At 37.2% G+C, this 19,475-nt stretch overlaps 1 protein-coding gene across 2 annotated transcripts in view; it reads left to right on the top strand.

Moving 5' to 3' along the window:
• SMYD3 (SET and MYND domain containing 3) overlaps positions 1-14,159 on the top strand; it is a 341,929-nt gene extending 327,770 nt beyond the window's left edge. For both annotated transcript variants that reach the window (XM_032217105.1, XM_032217104.1), the window contains exons 11-12: positions 8,997-9,105; positions 12,321-14,159. In XM_032217105.1, coding sequence (XP_032072996.1) covers positions 8,997-9,105; positions 12,321-12,422 — 211 coding nt within the window. In that variant the 3' untranslated portion in view covers positions 12,423-14,159. The remainder of the gene's footprint in view (positions 1-8,996; positions 9,106-12,320) is intronic.
• The last annotated feature ends 5,316 nt before the right edge of the window (positions 14,160-19,475 follow it).

Here is a 19,475-nt window from a genome sequence, read left to right as displayed (position 1 = left end):
CAGCCTGAAGATTCATTTCATACAGGTGGTCCTCAATTTCCAACCATTTGTTTAGTGATTATTTGTAGTTACAGTGGCACTAAAAAATTGACTTCTGACTGTTTTCAAATTTACAACCGTAGCAGCATCCCCATGGTCACATGAGCAAAATACAGTTGCTTGGTAACTGGCATGTGATTATGAGTTGCATTGTCCCACGGTGATGTGATCACCTTCTGTGACCTTCTGACAAGCAAAGTCAGTGGGGAAGCCAGATTCATGTGCCAACTTAACAACTGCAGTGATTCACTTAACAACTGTGGCCAGAAAGGTTGCAAGATGGGACAAAACTCATTTAACAAACATCTCACTTACCAACATAAATTCTGGGTTCAATTTTGGCTATAATTGAGGGCTACCTCTCTATAAAAGGGAGGTATTTTCATACAGTCGTTTTTTGAATCAGCTCAATGCAGATGCTCACCAAACTAGTTGTATCTCTTTTTCCAAAATGAATCAATACTGGGCAAAGTAGTAGATGCATAACATGAACCCTGCAGCCTGCTTCTCATTCTAATTCTCATCTTTGCTCTTGTTAAACTAGTTTACATATAATTGTTTAATCGCCTCCAGGTAAGAGTCGATTTCTCTCTCTCTCTCTCTCTCTCTCTCTCTCTCTCTCTCACACACACACACACACACACACACAGGCAAAAGCTGAAATTGAGTTGATGTGATGGCTTGATGAAATCTGTTGAAAATCTACATTTTTTCCTGTGATTCTTTCCCCCCCCCCAAAATAATCAGATTTCCTACACCCACCAGAAACTGCAATTCAATTTTTGACCTGGGATAGCTGTTTGTTACATTTCTTTGTGAATGTTCTTTCATTAAGGATCAAGCAATGAAATGTTCAGATAACTAAAAGACAGAACAGAAGTTGTAAAAGAGCTTACTCTGCCCTTCATTACATAGTGGAAGATTGTGTGGGGGGGAAATTGTTAATGAAAAACTTTAGACTGTGAGCTAAACCTTCTGTTAATCAGATGACTGATCCCTTTCTGGAATTTTCCAGAAAATGCATTAGTTGCTAGAGAAATCTAGCCTATTAGAAGTATTCCTACCTAATTTCTATTCCTGATTAAATAAATCTGTGCGGTATGATTCAGCCCTGCAATTTGTTTTCTACTTTGCCACGTTGTGTGTGAAGTTTCAGATTAAATTTGGGAAAGACTATCTCTGAGCAGAGACTAACCATTTTATCAGCTTTGCTTTGTCAAGCACCTGCACACAATGAGTAGAACAGCAGGGCAGCTACTAGGCAGGGACAAAAAAAATGATCTGGAAACAGAAGATTAAACTAAGAGTGAAATGGTAGCCAGAAAAGATACGAGAGGAAGAAAAGAAAAGGTTTTTTTAAAAAAGAGGAGATGGGGAGAGGAAGAATGAAAAAGAATTTTACACTCAAAAAGAACACTTGAAAGAAAAAAAGATTATAAGAAATCAGCAAACTGCAGTAGGAAAAGCTGCCTTCTAAGGTTCTTAAATTTGGTTTTTATTTAGTTGGATCAAAAGTAAACACCCTTCTAGTTTATGTAGAACAAACAATACCAGATGGCTCAGGAAAATAGTGATATCTTTTTTGGCTTTCTCTGGTATGCTTCAGCTACCCAGCGTTAAAAATCCATTAGAAGGTCTCTGGTATCTGTATTTGACTCACAATGGACCATCTGAAATTCTTGTCCAATGGAAGCTTCTGTGTTTCTGTAAAAACAGAGCAACAGTTATTGTATCTCTTCCAATCCAGAGTGCTCAGAGTGAGTTCAGAGTCCAGGGTGATAATGTAGCATTGTTAGAAGCTCTGTGCTAAGCTGCTTAGTGAAGGTCTATTAGTTGGTACTAAAAGTATCCATTAACTGAATATTATGTGGAAGATAAGAGATCATGTAGTTGTAATAGTATAATAAAAGTAAAAAGTGTCCATTAAAAAGTTAGACTGCAAAAATGTAGGTATTTTGATAGGAATGTATTGGTCACTTACCTAGATGCATTATTTAATCAAGATACACAATATATAAGTATCCAATAATTACTACGTAAATGTATAATTCTTGATGATATCTAAAAAACAAACAAACTCTATTTCATTTATTTTTGAATTCCTGCAGGGTTTGTATGTGCCCTGCAGAGCAGACCTAGTGAACAAATTACAGGTAGTCCTCGACTTACGACCACAATTGAGCCCAAAATTTATGTGACATTGGTTAAGTGAGTTTTGCCCCATTTTACGACCTTTCTTGCTATAGTTGTTAAGTGAATAACTGCAATAGTTAAGTTAGTAAGAGCCGAGGTGGCGCAGTGGTTAGGGTGCAGTACTGCAGGCCACTTCAGCTGACTGTTATCTGCAGTTCAGCGGTTCAAATCTCACCGGCTCAAGGTTGACTCAGCCTTCCATCCTTCCGAGGTGGGTGAAATGAGGACCCAGACTGTGGGGGCGATATGCTGACTCTGTAAACTGCTTAGAGAGGGCTGAAAGCCCAATGAAGCAGTATATAAGTCTAACTGCTATTGCTATAGTAAGAAGGTTGTTAAGTGAATCTGGCTTCCTCACTGACTTTGCTTTTCAGAGGGTCACAAAAGCTGGACACATGATCCCAGGATGCTGCAACCGTCCTAAATATGAACCAGTTGCCAAGCATCTGGATTTTGATCACATGACCTTGGGGATGTTGCAATGGTTGTAAGTGTGAAAATAGGTCATAAGTTACTTGTTTCAGTGCCGTTGTAACTTTGAATAGTCACTAAATGAGCTCTTGTAAGTCAAGCACTACCTGTATAAGATTTCAGTATGGAAAATCACACATTAGAGTCACTGCAGACAATACAAACACCATCCCTCATCACTTGTGTCTTGACTGTGATGTTTAATGGCTGATCTTGGCTAAGAATCAAGATGTACGGTATGCATCTTGTTTGTCTTTTGGTTAATTACCGAGTGTCAGAGGAAAGAGCACAACAATACCTCCAAATGACAAGTCAGCCAAAATGCAAAGTTTGCAAGCATATGAAGTAATGAATAAAGAACATCTTATTTCAAAACCTGCACCACAATAGACAAAAAGCCATTTTCCTGACTTTTGCTTTCAAGCAAATTATGTTATAGCTATAGCTTGGGAGAACAGTGTTTGAGTAATTTGAGAGGCTGTCACAAAGGAACGAGAATAAACTTATTTTCCAAAGCACCAGAAGGCAAGACAATGAATGGAAACTAATCAAGGAGAGAAACAACCTGGAATTAAGGAGAAACTTAACAGTGAGGACAATTAACCAGTGGAAGTTTGCCTTGTTTCATCACTGGAGGTTTTTAAGAAAAGACTGGACACCCACCTATCTGAAATGGTATAGGGTCTCCTGCTTGAGCAGGGGGTTGGACTAGAAGACCTCCAACATCCCTTCCAGCTCTATTCTGATTAACACCAGAATATCTGCCTAGACAGCTTCTGATCTTTTATGTTTTGTGACTTGATTTGAAGAACAGAGGTAATTTAATATTTTCCCTTTTTGTTTGATTTCATACAAGTGGGTGGTGATGTATGTGATTATTTATTTTCCCTTTCCTGATGATGCATGCTGTGGGTTTTCACTACAAGCAAAACTTGGGGCCTTCTTGGTCAAGTAATTAGAAAATGTAAATCTGTAAGGTTAATGCATTCCACAAACCTCAGATTCCAGGTACGATTACTAGATTTCTTGATCTTTTTATCCGTATCAAGCATGACCAATGTTCACATTAGCTAGAAGATTAATGAATCAGATAGGGGAAGGCTGACTTACCTCAATAATACAAAGCAGCTGCAAGGTATCATTACATTTATAGTGGTAAGTTGATAGATGCTGTTTTCTAAATGTGAAAGCATAGCTTAAGTTCATATTCCTGTTCTTTAACCTAGAATTAACCTCAGATTCAATTGCAAACATGAAATGCATTCATTAAAACAAAATAAAAATTCTACTGTTAAGAAGTTACAGTCCATATGACCTTGGTAGCCAATCAGAAGATCTTAAAAGAAATTTATTTCTTGGTCTTTTTCATTAGTATTCATATGGCAAATTCAGAGTTTATCTTAGTTGATATTTTATAGATTTTTCAACAGATTCACAGAATATAAAATAAAACAAATGCCTATAACATAATCAGTTTGGCATTAATGCCAACAAAATTGACATTAAAGTCATTGTAAAATAATAATATAGCTTCATTCTGTTTAGCATGATCAATTTAATAATTGTCTTAACAGAATTCAGAACATAGTAGAAATGTGGCAGAATATTTGTCATTTAAAAGCTATTGAATTAAACAAAGGCAAAGAAAATTACTTAGTTTAGAACAAGAATGTACATATGGACAAGATGTAGAAACAATTTATAGACAGGTAGATTATGAACAGCATGGACTAATAATTACTAATGGTCCTATAATTATGGGTACTTTAAAAAAAGATCAATTTTAACATTTGTTTGTTTAATGGCATTCAAAATACATTTAATGAATAAATAGTAATCATAACTATGAAGTTAGAAATAATACTATTAAAAAAGAATCCATTTGTCCTGCCATGAAAAAAATGAATTGTAAATATGATACTAATGTCACTACGAGATAAAATGAATTCCAGCATTAAGAACAGTACAATAATGTTTTGGGGGTCTTGCCTTTCTCTTGTTGCTGGAATCCAATTCACTATTTAAAATGTCTGAACCTCTGTTTTGGAAACTGTGGGAAGAATGTGTAATTCCTTTTTAGTGTTCAGAATTTAGGAACATTACCCCAAACTTCAATAATTGTAATTTAAATCAGATAGATCCCAGATAATTTGGGTAGTCTTTAAGGCAAACAATCTCTTGATGTTACAAAAGCATTTCAACATTTGACACTGTGTATATTTAAATGTATCACTCACACATTGGGGGGGAAAAAATAAGGAAAGATAGGTAGGAATTTTGTTCCAAGATTATTCACTCTTTGAAGATTTTGCCATCTCTGTTCCTGATGTTAGTCTAATAATTGCACTTTGAAGGCATTTAACAGAGTTGAATGTGTTCTACTTATAATAACAACCAGCATTGATTTGCTGTCAGAGAACATAATGAATGCCAAGGTTATTGTTACATTGTTGCTAAAGTACATCTTCCTTTGAATTGCTTTCTTTCCAGGTTGTTCCTTTTATTTTATGTTAGTCTATTTCCTATTCTGGATCTGAGATTATTTTAAATTGGCACAGAGTTCATAGATGTAGATCTAGTGGTATAAAATGTTCTGCTGCCTATGAAAGATACCAAAATACTTATTATCCTGATATTTACAATAGTTGCTGTAGTGATATCAGAATTACTTCAAATTCTACTGAAATCCCCCTCCTCCTCCTTAGCCTTGACATGGCTATGGATCTTTTGTGCTCTGAGGAAGATGAGAGTTATGCCAGAGGTTCAGTCACACTAGAGAGATCTTATCAGAGGAACCAGGTGAAGTGCCTCTTCCATAGATTGCCACTCAGGAGGGTATGTTCTGGATCGCATCAGTTAAAGACTTTCCACTGATGGGATCCAGGAAGATTGTCTTCTTTGTTGTTTCTTCCACCCATTGGGACATCTTACCTCCAGATTGAGTCAGCTCCCCCCCCTTTTCTGGTCTTCTGAAAATGGTTGTAAGTGTGAGTATGTGTGGCAACCATTGCATATAAAGCAGTGTGTGTAAATACTCCCCCTACAAAGACTTGATGCAGAATAGTACAGAATTGAAAACGGGGTCCCAGCCCTCATTCTTCTACAGGTTGTCCCTTGACTTAACTACCACAGCTAGGACTGGAACTTCTATTGCTAAGCAATGTAGTCATTAAGTGAGGTATGCCTGATTTTTTTAAAACCACCCTTTTGCCACAATTGTTAAACAAATCACACAGTCATTAAGTGAATCCAGGCTTCCCCTGTTCACATTGCTTGTCAGAAGCCCCCTTGGAAGATTGTAGGTGGTGATCACATGACCTCAGGATGCTGCAGCTATCCTAAATACATTCCGGTTCTCAAATGCCCAAATTTTGATGATGTGACCATGGGGAGGCTGCGACAGTTGTAATGTGAGGACTGGTCATGTCACTTTTTTTCACCACTGTTGTAACGTTGAACAATTGTTAATGCATGGTCATAATTTTAGGACTACCTGTACATGCTTTACAGTGAACTCTTTCTCTGTTGACCCTTAAATTTGATTAATTCTTAGTCAGTTTTAATAGTCAATAATTACATTCTTAGCTACAATATATTCTTAACTGCTGACATGAGATTCATTGTTTCATTATTGTTCTTGTTGCTTATGATTATATGGGGTTAACATGAAGTGGGATGAGAATCATGGCCAATGATGAGCCACTCGTGGTACTTTCTCTTAGAGTGTGAGAGCCAGTTGAACCAGTAGTAGCACTATATTCCTTCATTCTAGCTATATAGATACTCTGACTTGGCTGGAAACCAATATATAGCTAAAATATATTTGAAAGCTCTTTAATCCTTTAACTATATGTATATCAGTCTCTTTTTACTTTTCTGAGATAGTCCTAAGATTCTAGTCTTTTGGGAGCTGAACTTAAGTATATCATTAACAAATTAAACTATCCCCATACTCTCTTCTTTTTGTCGTTCATTGGGACCCAGCTGTCTGGACATTCCTTTTCATTTCTCTTCCCAGAGAATATAACGAAATTATTAGCGTATGTCCCATGCAAAGAATATTCAAATGATTTTACAAAGTTTTAGAAAGTAATACCAAGCAACTATTTTAGGTGTCAGATTTAAAGCTAATGAAAAGCCATGCATGAAACAAGTACATAAATCAGCCCAATAAAACAGCTTTGTAAATATTTATGTTCTCTGCACACTCCATTTCATGCTTGCTTCCTTTTCCTTCACCTCTTGAGTTTCCTGTTTTTAGATTATGCCTATGACCAGCTTTAGTTATCTACCTGACATTGCTTAATTAGTTACTACTTCCTCTGGTATCATTTACATTAATCCTAAATCTTTACAGACTCTTAAGTACCTTAAAAGTTAGATGCAATTTTTAAACAAGTCTCAGTAGGAGGAATCCACGTGATCAATTTCCTGCAGGAGAGAATGGCCGGACAGCCTGGCAAAAGGCCAGTCAACACTGTTGGTGAAAGGGCTCAGGAGGCCATCTTCTTGACTTTTCTGACATCAGTTGCTGTTTCTTCAAGTGGCTTTATGCTCAGTGGCCCAGATTGTCAGTAATTCTTTGTTTCTTTGAGGCATGGGAGAGGTGGTATTCAGCCAGTTCTGACAGGTTCTGGCAAACCAGTAGCGGAAATTTTGAGTAGTTTGGAGAACCGGCAATTACCACCTCTAGGGGGCTAGCCCGGCCCCCATCTATTTGCTGCCTCCTGAGTCCCAGCTTATCAGCTGGGTCTTCTGTTGCCCTGCACAGGAGAACCGAGCTGGAAAGTTAGTGGGGTGAGATGGAAATGGAGATTTTACAGTATCTTTGTCCCAGGAGTAAGGAGGGGATTTTGCACTAGCCTTCCGCTGCCATGCCCACCAAGCCACACCATGCCCACCAAGCCACGCCCACAGAACCAGTAGTAAAAAAAAAATGAATCCCACCACTGGGCATGGGAATAGTAGCATTTATGAAGACAGGGTATTTGAATGAGGGTTTGGTAGAATCTAAACAAGGAGAAGACCATTTGGGGAAAGATGACATTAGGCTTGTTTTTTAAATTATTTGTATGCATATTTCTCACCTATGAAAAAATTGGCAAGCCATGTTTGGCTTTGCCTGCTTGTTCAGAATAATTTAATCTGCCTAAAACATCTGTTTCTGACAGAAAGCAATGGTTAAAAAGACACATTGGACATGACTATTGTTATTTGTAGGAATAGTCATCATGTTTCCAACAGTGTTCAGGAATCCTAATAGCACCACTGTTTTTTATTGTGTCCCTACTACGTACAGAAGGCTAAAAATGTATTGCTTTCTGGAATCCAGTTGTCGAATTCATATTTGAGGAAAGAAGAGAGACTTTATAGCCCACATCCATCTCTTCTGTTACAAAGGTTTTTTGGGCCTCATGGTTTCCACTTGGAGTGGACAAGCTGTGATTAATTATTTCCTTTCCGTGTTTCTCTGTATGCATGCAATGTATGTATGCAATCTGTTTTGAAGAGACAAAATCAGTGCCTTCACCTTAAGAATGAAGAGTTCTTTCCTTTAATTTCCACCACACCACCCCCAAATTGGCTAAACATTTCAGCCCCATCCATTCCATGGATATCATCCATTGCAGCCAAATTCTCTACACTTTTCAGCCAGGGAATCCAATCATTAATTGATTTTAAGAAAAGTGCATCTTTCACCACAAACATTATTCCCCTCCTTGACCAAAAGCATCATTCCTGGTGCATATCACCCTGTCAAGGCCATTGCCATAATTCCCAGAAATTGTGGCTGGAAGATGCCAGGTAGGAAAGTCTGGCTTCCATAGGTCAAATGAATTTTCCCTTTGTCACTTACATATGCATATTTTATGAGTCACATGTTAGGAAGTATAAGTCCCAAATAACTCACAAGATTAAAGCTCAGGCTGCTTCTGGGAATATGAAAGCTCAGGCCCTACATTAAAAAATTCATAGTGAAAATCACATTGCCCCCTTGGTAGTAAGACTGAATGCCTCTTTGTTGGCTATTGCATTGTCTCAGGAAGATGGGGAATCCTACCCTTGTCACTTTCTAACAGGATAACATAAGAACTGTTCCAAGACTAAAAATAATACTTTGTTAACAACCCTTCAGTCTTTCACACTCCTCAACACTGGCTAATTTCCCCCTAATACCTCATTAAAATTCACAGTAACTTTGTAGTCCTACTCTAATGGCTCTCCACTGAGGCAGGAACGGTGAAGGTAAGAACTGACAAATGGATGTAATTTTCTTCCTGCCCTTCTTTCAGGTTTTATTATCCCGGCTTCCATCCTTTGAGGGCTATCCAGATGATGAGAGTGGCCAAGTTGCAGTTCCACCAGGACATGTTCTCTCAGGCCCTTGAAACCCTGAAACAGGTCAGTTTTGCTCACTGGTTCTACATTCTCTTTCCTCCTAATTGTTTCTCCTTGACTGCATTTCTACAACCTCCCTGCTCACCTCACTTTCCACATGTCAGTCAACAAGCATTCTCCTGTTTTTTTATATATCTACACCAGCCCCGGAGGCAATGGCTACAAAGTGAGTTGCTTACAGTTTCCAGGAGAGACTTACTTTAATAGCAGTGGTTGGTAATTACTGTTCAGTATCTGAGGGGGTGTCATTAATCACCCCAAACCTTGAATGACAAATAGCTATTAAGTTGGATGAACAAGAGACTGTTTCAGTACCTTAATCTGCTTCTCCTTTTTAAATATTGATCATGTTCTGCATCTCACTGAACAGGGAAGGCAAGGTAAATAGTAGTGGAAATGCTTCCTTTGATCATGAACTAGTAAGAGTTCTGAAACTCACCTGAAATATTTGGGATGAAATGCTGATGAAAAAAATAAAGAAGACAATCAAAACCTGGGTTCATTAAGTCGTGAGCGCATTTAATGCAGAGTTGACCACTGCAAAGAATGTGTATTAATAAAAGATCTGATCGGAGGAAATTTCTTCATATGAATTATTTGTAAGCTAGTTCAGAATAGCAATGCATTCTACATACATAATCTGCTCATCATTATTGAAAGGGAATACATTAGTAACTAACTTGTTTCTGAAAGCAGTGCATGTTTTCCAGTGATGATTATTTTGTTAACAATTTATTCAGCTAAATAGCATTCTGAAACCAAATCTGTCAAAGTACGTACACAAAATAACTTCCTGTGGAAAAATAAATTACTATAGGTAATAAAATCTATTAGCTTGTTTAAACTTAAAAAAAAACATTTGAGGAGAGAAAGAAATAAAATTTTAGTTATGTGGCATAAAACATGTTGGTTGCACATGAATGGTGTCCTATATATATAAGTTCATTGATGCCGACCTGAACTGTCTCAGCTGGCTGCTCCTTATTTGCAGTTTCTTCTAAATTTGTGATAGATTTATAAAATGTACAAGACCTTCTGGAAATGTCACTGTATATATAAAATATATTTGCTCGAGTTACATAGCTTTGTGACAGCTGCCTTATGTAATTCCCCAATTGATTCTTTGTAAAGTTTCACATATTGTAGTTTAAGTTCCAGTTTCCTGTTTAAGGATGTAAAAAAGAGTTTCTAAAATTAAACTAAACCATTACCATATAATGCTTTATCTGAGATTGAACACCGATTGTTATCAGATTCTTTTTATGCTTCTTTCTTATTTGTTAGGCTTTTGACCTTTCTCTCACTTAGCTTAAGATGGTGTGTTTTCTGCCTCATAACAAATAATCATTTAAGAATTAGCAGCATTAAGCCATACACTTCATACATATATATATACACACACGCACACATATATATGTATGTGTGCGTGCACGCACATGTGCATGCACACACAGATGTACAAATATAAATAAAAGGATTTTTTGAAGTAATTGCCAAAGCAATTTAGGTGTTAAGATGCTAGACTACTAATTGCAAGATTGAAATTCCAATGCTACCTGGGCATGGATGTCCATTTGATTGGCATCTATGGTGGCATAACTTTTACTGGACCGGCATGTCAGATTACAGTCCATAATCTTCAGTGAAGATGCCTTCATGCTTCAGCAAAGTGATTCAGGATAATAGTAGTAATAATACTACTGATACTACTGCTACTAATAATAATGATAGTCTTGAAAGCTGATTTTGAGGTGTAAATATCTGTGATAAAGTGTTATAATTAAAAATAAAGTTTTTGGTTAATTTCATGTTATTTCATAACTGTTATTTCTTTCACATTTAATTGATTTTGACATCTAGTAGCTTCATTTGATAGAATTGTTGAATTCTAAGTCTGACATGGTGATCATTTCACTGTCCCCCTGGAAGGCATCCGTCCATGTCAATGTTTTGCCTGTGATTAGAGAAATAGATTCCTAGCACAACTTCTGAAGATTAAAGTACTTTTTATCTTGGGTTTATCCTCATAAGTCCTACACTGAACTGTAACCTCCAAAGACTCTCTACAGTTAAAGATATTTTAATTATAATTTTTCAAACTTCAAAAGATTGGTTTGGTGATCCAAAATAGACAAAGGGCAGATTTTATGTTTTGATATAAAAACCCTCCGCAAAGTCTACAGAAAAATTGTGAATTTTATATCATACAATATGCCAAGACTATTATAAATGATTAGAAATCTGTAAGAATGCAGTAAGTCCTCTGCTGAGACATTGAGCTCTTACCCCAAAGCATGTATATTCCACCTATATTAGTCCCCTGCTATAAAGGGACATAACCTAGATGTATCTGCCCCAGAATGACAGGCATCCCTTTCCAAATAGATTCTATTTGAACTGGTTCCTTCCAGCTTGCCCTATACATTATTTATTGTATGTGTGATGCAAATAACACAAGTGTAGCCTTCCTTGGCATCTCTAAGAAGGCTTCAAGTAATTGAGGGTTAAAGTAGAAACCGAAACAATTTCCTCAATATCCTGGCCTTTGCTTTGGAGCCCATTAGCACAGTGGACTTTGCTTTCTTCTTTCATCATGACTGAGCAGAAGAGAGGCATATTTGCATACCACGACATGTGTCTCTGATGTTAGGTATCCTGGTCAATCCAAATGCAAATTAGACATAAACGAATGTGCTGGGCTTTTACTTGCACTTCCTTATCAATTACCTAATGAGGTTTACATTCTTGGAGAGAGAAGCAGTGTGGTTTTTCATACTATGCTGAGTATCCTACTTGTTTGGGTAGCTCATAGTTGTCCTTTCATTATTTGGCACTCTTTGTTCTATAGATCTCAATGCTAACAGAAACCTTTTTCAGATCATGGAGGGAACACACAGCAGGGCCAGTTCCATAATGCTCCTCTTATATTATTGAGCTGAATTACCTTGAAAGGTACACATATGTTTAACCTAAACATATTCCAAAACAAATTTATAGAGGCCAAGCAAACCAGAACAGTAAATTCCATAGCAATTTGGATAAACTGGCAGAAAAGAGCTTGCATTGTTATGGACTATATGGCAAGCTGAAGTGACAATCAATGGCTAGCGAAGTTGCAAATTGTTTTTTAGAAATAAAATATTCCAGATGGAGATATTTAGAGGCATACCATCAAGGATAACAGAATGCTTTTCTTCTGTATTTCTTCTGCATTTCAGACTTACGATCTTATGAAAGTGACTCATGGGATAGAGCACAGCTTCATGCAGGACCTGATGATACTTAAAGAAGAGTGGGAGGCTAGCATGCTATTAAAATAAAGATAAAGATGATGCGCAACCTAGCAGGACAACAAAAAGGAGACTCCGAAGAAAACAAGTATCTTCCTCAGCCAAACATATGGCAGTAAAATCGTCATATATATTGAGTAGATTTCCTTTGATGTGAACACTGCAAAGAAAAATAGTCTGATTGTTTTGTTATGTAAGCTGCACATTATTACTTTTGCTAATTCTACAAATGAAAATTTCCAACAGTCAGTAATTCCAGCAGGAACTGCTTCCTGCTGAGAAGTGGGTTGAAAAGACACCAGGAAAATCCAAGCTACAATTTGGTTGTAATTGAAAGTATAGGGAATCCTAATTCATGTAAGTGCATTATTAGATGGGTATAAATTAAGAATCATACATCCAAATACATCATACATCCAAATTAGAAATATTTGAATTTAGTTTCATCAGTCTCCTTTTGCCTTATCCTAAATTTCTCCCTCTTTTTTGAAGTGTTGTCATTTCCAGGTATGCAATGATTTGCTTTGTTTATTTTAGATGTATTTTTATCCCCCTTTTATTGATTTTTATGAATAATTCAAGATGATAAACATAGCTAATATTTCCTTCTCCTGTTTTCCCACCACAACAACCCTGTTAGGTGGTTGAGAGAGAATGACTGGAGTCTGGACCAAAGTTACCGAGCTGGTATTTATGCCTAAGGCATGACTAAAACTCAGTTTTCTTGCATTTCATAATCCTTGCATATTAGTTGCATAGCATGCTTATTGTTCGATTATTAATCATGGAAACTACAGATCCAACCTAGATGCAAACTTCTAACAGTGTAATTTGTTAGTGATTCTGAGTGATTCTGCCCTGATGAATCAGCATCAGAGAAGGAGGAGAGAGGGAGGAAGGAAGGAAGACAGATAGAGCAACAGAATCAATTTATTCCCAAATTATTTGTATTTTTCCCATCTAGTAATACTGCAGTAAGCCCACAGATACAAAAGTTCTCTAAATGTCTATTAACCAGCAACAATTGCAGTTCTCTGTATGTCTCTTACTGAAGACATTCCATTAAATGGTTTTTATTTGTGAATAAGTATGCCTATAATTGTGTAGTTAATTTGTCTTTCCAACACTAAGTGCTCAGTCTTGCATTCTTGTCCAATTTGGTCCATCTTGTCCAACAAATTTTATATTCATTTATTTGGGAAAAAATGGGCTAGTTCTTACCAGATGGAAGAAAATACCTACATGATTCCCATTCTGATCAATGCTCTTTCTAGATATGACTTGAAGCAAATCTCCAGGAGAGCAGAGATTCTCATAACAGAGTTTCTTGTATTGAACAATTCTGTGACTGAACTTGACATTGTACATGACTAGAAACTGAATCTTAGATTCGGAATAATGTGCAACACATCCTGGAAACTACAGTGTAAAATGAATGTTCTGAAGGCAGATCATTGCTTGTTTTCAATAAGAACATTGCTCTGTACTTTCTTCCCCTCCCCTTCCCTTTCTTTCCCCCATCCATTTTCTCACTTAAAATACACACTTCAAATCTGCCAGACAAAATCTGCTCACTTAAGTTTCAGTCCTCTGAAAAGAAAGCTGTAGCTCATTAGTCAAAGACATGCTTTGCGTGTGGGAGGTCCTAGGTTCAATTTCCTGGCATTTCCAGGAGCATCAGGAAAAATTCTTGCCAGAAACCCTGTAGAGATTGTTAGCATTGATGTTGCTGAGCAAGATGGCTCAAGATTCTCACTCAAGTATCAGGCTGTTCGAAAGTTCCCAACAATCAACTCTTGGAAGGATTACAACTTTATGACAAGAATGAAATTATGGGGGCCTTAATTTTTAATTCTTAAATATTATATCCATTCAAACAGTAACTTGAAAACATTTATGACAATTCAGTGAAAATACATTTCAGGGGAAATGAGAACTCTGGACATAATTCAGAATGGCAACTCACAAATGCCAATGCAGGAGTTTAATCTTTTTTGAACTTTTGAGTGAGTTACAGCAAAGGAAGTTTCATGCACTTTCCTGGCCCAACATATGCATGGCTCTTCTAGCTGAGGAACAGAGAGTGATCTAAGACTGGGTTATGTCAGCCACCCTATCATAAGCATATTTCTTTTTTGCACAATAAACATTATTGGGAGAAAAACCCAAATTGGGTTGTGTATGACTGCACTTGACAGGCAGATTGCATGCACATTTAGTCCTCACCTTACAACTATTTGTTTAGTGATGCAAGTTACAATGGCACAAAAAGGTGACTTACAACCAATCTATCATAGTGTTCACACAATCAAATGATCACAATTTGCGCATTGACTCCAGGTTGACTCAGTCTTCCATCCTTCCGAGGTCGGTAAAATGAAGGCCCAGATTTTTGGGGGAAATATGCTGACTCTGTAAACCACTTAGAGAGGACTGTAAAGCACTATGAAGTCGTATATAAGTCTAAGTGCTATTGCTATTTGCAACCAGCGTGTATTTACAATGATTGCAACAATTTTGTGATCATCATTTGTGACCTTCCCAGCTGGTTTCAACAAGCAAAGTCAATGGGGAAAGCCAGATTTGCTTAATGATTTATTTAATAACTGTAGTGAATCATGGTGAAAAGTCATAAATTCATACACGACTCACTTAACAACAACCTTTCTTAGCAATGGAAATTCTGGTCATAATTGTGTTATAAGTTGAATGCTACCTCTATGCAGTTAACATACATACTTTGGAGAGGTTCTGAGGGAAGTAAGAACATTTTGTGGAGATAAACTTCCTACCGTCTTCTTGAATTCTTTAACTATGTAGACCACTCCAGGAAATGGACTCAAAAGAAAGGCTAAAATTAGTTTTATTGAGATTGGTTATATAACCACACAATCTTGCAAACCTGATCGTGCTATACCTCCTCCTCCTTAAATTACAGTGAATTAGGAAGGCATCTGCCTGAACTATTTCCAAGTGTTAACTCATTCTGGACTTTAAAAATGCTTTGGCCTCTTCGCCTTAGTAATATGTGATTCCCACATATCTCCATGAAGTTCATCTTACTTTCTACACTTCTGGAAATCAGCACGGGGAGAAGGGGACAGATTTGTTAGGGGATATTGCCTTGCATTTGTGAAAATTGCATTTGTGAGCTCCCTCATGCACTTCAGAAGTTTCCTTGAAGATAACTGCTATTCCACAAAACATTAAAAGTCAGAAGGAATCTAGTAGCATCTTTTCAGACTAACCAATTTGATTAAAAGGCATAATCCTTGGTGAACCGTAGCTCATCAGATACACAGATAAATACAGTGATACAGGATTTTAAGGGAGGTGGGTTATTTTTAGTCTGAAAAAGTGTTATCATGATTCTCATTTTAATATACCTCTCTTCATACAATGTCTGAAATTAAATTAGACATCATCCCCTCCCATTGGTGCTGATTGAGTAACATGGGCTGAACTGAAGTTTAGCTTTCATAAGCTGTCAGCTTCTTTCTTGGATGGAGGTCATCCAAGCTTCACACCTTTTGTATTACTTTCCATTGATTATGGGTTTTTTATGCTTTTCTCAGCAGCAGCAATAAATGGAAAGGGCATTTATTTTTATTTGAGAGTTATTTGTTGGACAGATTAATTTATGGACATTAAGTGGTGTAGAGCTGCAGAGTAGATGTGCTTTGTGCTTTTCTCCCATTAGGAGAGATAGGTGCAGGGTGAACAAAAAAAAGGGGGGGTTTCATAATTCAGTGAGTTAAACAAATGAGGATGAATCAATTCAAGGAGAGGCAAAGGACTTTTTCCTATGTCAAGATCCAGATAGGTACAAAATATTGAAAGATTTTTAAAGTCGAAGTAAGTTGCTGTTAATATATTTCAAAAACATTAAAAAGAATGAAGGATCAGCAATTCTTTACATGAATTTCATATGTGGAAAAAAGCTATTTATACCCAAAATACTCTCCTAGTTGATATGGGCCCTCAGGCTAGCCACAATTAATGTATTTGAAGTTCCAGTAGCTACAATATTTAGGAAGTTTATTTAAGGACGTTCTTAGTTTTTCAAATTACACCATTGAGAATTTCTTTGGTTTTTATCTATATCTCTCATCAATCTATATCTTTATTTATAATCTGTCTGTCTGTCTGTCTGTCTTTCTGTTTATCTATCTATCTATCTATCTATCTATCTATCTATCTATCTATCTATCTATCTATCTATCTATCTACCTACCTACCTACCTACCTACCTACCTACCTACCTACCTACCTACCTACCTACCTATCTATCTATCTATCTATCTATCTATCTATCTATCTGTCAGCTGTCAGTTATCTATCTTTCTATACACACACCTGCATACTACCAGTAATAGCCATACATACATGCCAGTTATGCCCAGCACAGTGTCTGAGGAGCAAAGGACAACAGACTACATTTCTGCCTCCATCTTGGTTTGGCACTGATTTAGGCAACACTCTGTACTATTGTAATGATTGAAATTTATGTTTGTTTACCTTATGATGCATCACCCTCCAAGGGAACATAAGAATTAAAATTGCATTATTTGATTCCGGGAGAATGGATTTTAGGTTATTTGATAACAATTTGATGCCAGACTTTTTTGCTTGTTTGTGTTACAGGATTTTGGTATCTCCCTGATTATTAGATTGCTGGGCAATGCATAGTAAGCAAAAATAGAGAAAGAAATCACTCACAAATATATAAAACAGTACTTAATAATGAAAACAATAATGGCATAACTATAATTTGAATATAAGATCAGAAGGTTGTCAAATTACATCTTGTTCACAGACTTCACTGAATCGTATGTCAATTCCAGGAACAAGTTTCTAGATCCTTTGGGTAAATGGTATACTTCATCGTTTTAAACTGCCGTGCAACCAGGTAAAAGATTTGCCTGCACTTCACATAACTTTTTTCCTGATCACACAGAAGTTTTATAGACACACAATTTTTGTTATATTTCATCTGACAGTTTCTTTCATATTCACGTCAGGCTAATAGTGAAAACCAAGGGAGTCAAAAGTCAGAAAAATTGATTTGTTGCAAGATTGGAGAGTGGCAGCAAAGCTCTGATATGGCTTGTCAGCAATAACATCACCTTAAAAAGATTTTCTGGCTTGGTGTCAGCATTTCTTAGCATACCAGACAGAAAACATAACCAGATGAGCTAATGCTATTTTATTGTAAGGCTACCTTAACAGAATTTTGCAAGTCTGAGCGTACAAATCACCTATCTCTTTTACAGAGTGTGAAGATAGGAAGGGCACCTTCTGAATCTCTTTCTCTGCCTGTAACACAGCTGCAGGCTATGCCATCTCTTATCTGGCCGTAGGTCTTTCTCTGTCTCCCAAGGTCTTTTCCAACTACCATTGCACTTGGTCATATAACGGTATTTCTCTTTTTGTTTCCTTTGTCCATATACTGCTTCCTGTTCATAGCCACACTAGAACTGTGGTCATATAGAAGAGCAGAACCTCCATGTTATCACTTGGCCAGGTCAGAGTGGAGATGTACAGCTAAATATCATCTGCCTACTGCTTATGCTGCACTCTGTGCCATTGGATATTCACTCAGTAGTTTCCTGCAGAAATTGAGTAGGAATGGGGAAAATGTCAATCCCTGAAGCAGCCCACACAGTGGAAGCTGTCCAGAAGATTCAGTGGTAACAAAAGCTTCTGAATATCAAAAAAAGCAAGAATAAATGCGTTTTATGTATCCAAGCCTGCCAAGGGTCAACCACAACCATTTCAACCCCATACTGAAATCTGACTGGAAAGGGTCCAGATAATCTACTTCTTCCAAAGTTCTCTATGGACACCATGTGATCTGTTACTTAACAAACTTATCTAAAAAGTGATGGAAACAGCATAAATCTTGCCCAAACTGGTAGAATAAGATTATAGTTTCTGATGAATAAGCGGGCTAACATCTGAGTCTTATTAATACATTCGAAGACAACTAGTAGTGATGTGGTTTAACTCAAGTTACACTGCAATGGGTGCATGTCTAGAATACTTAAGGGGACCAGACTGGGAAGACATGATTCTGGAGAAAATCTGTGTCATTCCTAAGGCTCAGTGCTGACTTAGTGGCATGTAATCAACCAACAATATAAAATACACGGTTTTCTGCTAAGCTAATACGATACAACTTTGCTTTCCCCTGAAGACTTGCCAGATGGGGAAAAAATTGTAAAGAAGATCTGAAGCTGAGTATAGCTTTATAAAGATCACAAATAGAGCCATAAACCTGGCATATAAAAGCTTATGGATATACTTATTCTGTCTTGTCCAGATGGGGCCCTACCAGTTCGGATTGATTCGGCCAAGTAGGTTGTAGCTTGGCCTGCCACACCCCCGAACCGGTTCTCTTGGCAGCGCCTATGGCAGCGCCCACTTGTTTTTTGCTTCTGCACATGCAAAACATTTTTTAGTACTGTGCATGCACGTATAGTGTGCATCAAGCGCACACACGCAAAGTGCATCCCTGAGTGAACCAGCAGTAGCAGCAGCCGGAACCCACCCCTGGTTCTGTCCCTTCAATGCAGCAATTCAACAGGCATATTAATACAGATTATAAAATATTGTTAGAAACTTTCTTTTAATTTTATGTGTTGGGTTAGAGCTGGCAAAATGTCCAATCTATATTTGCTCCTTATTTTGCACAATAATAGATTGCATAATCAAAGATCTCTTATAAGAGATCTGGAGGCCATCCAGAACAAGAATAGCCATGTTGCATCTGTAATTCCTAGCATAGCTTCTATGTAAGCCTATGCATACGGTACACTGCAGAAAGCACGTTTAAGAAGAGTTGGCTGAGGAAAACATTGAAATTATCCTGTAGTAAAATAAGCCCCTAGATCAGTTGCTGTAACTCTCCTGTTACTCTGTTCATTAACTTAATTTCAAATTAATCACATTATGTGGGCTGCTGTCCACACAATTGTGACAATCCGTGCCCATGCTCACAATGCCTTCTATCTTTAAATATTATGTCTAAAATTATACAATGATCCTTTTGGGTTAACACCCCTACTTTGGTCTTTTTTTTTT

The sequence above is a fragment of the Thamnophis elegans genome, chromosome 4, assembly GCF_009769535.1.
Source record: "Thamnophis elegans isolate rThaEle1 chromosome 4, rThaEle1.pri, whole genome shotgun sequence".
NCBI lineage: Eukaryota > Metazoa > Chordata > Lepidosauria > Squamata > Colubridae > Thamnophis > Thamnophis elegans.
This window is presented reverse-complemented; position numbering and strand designations above follow the sequence as displayed.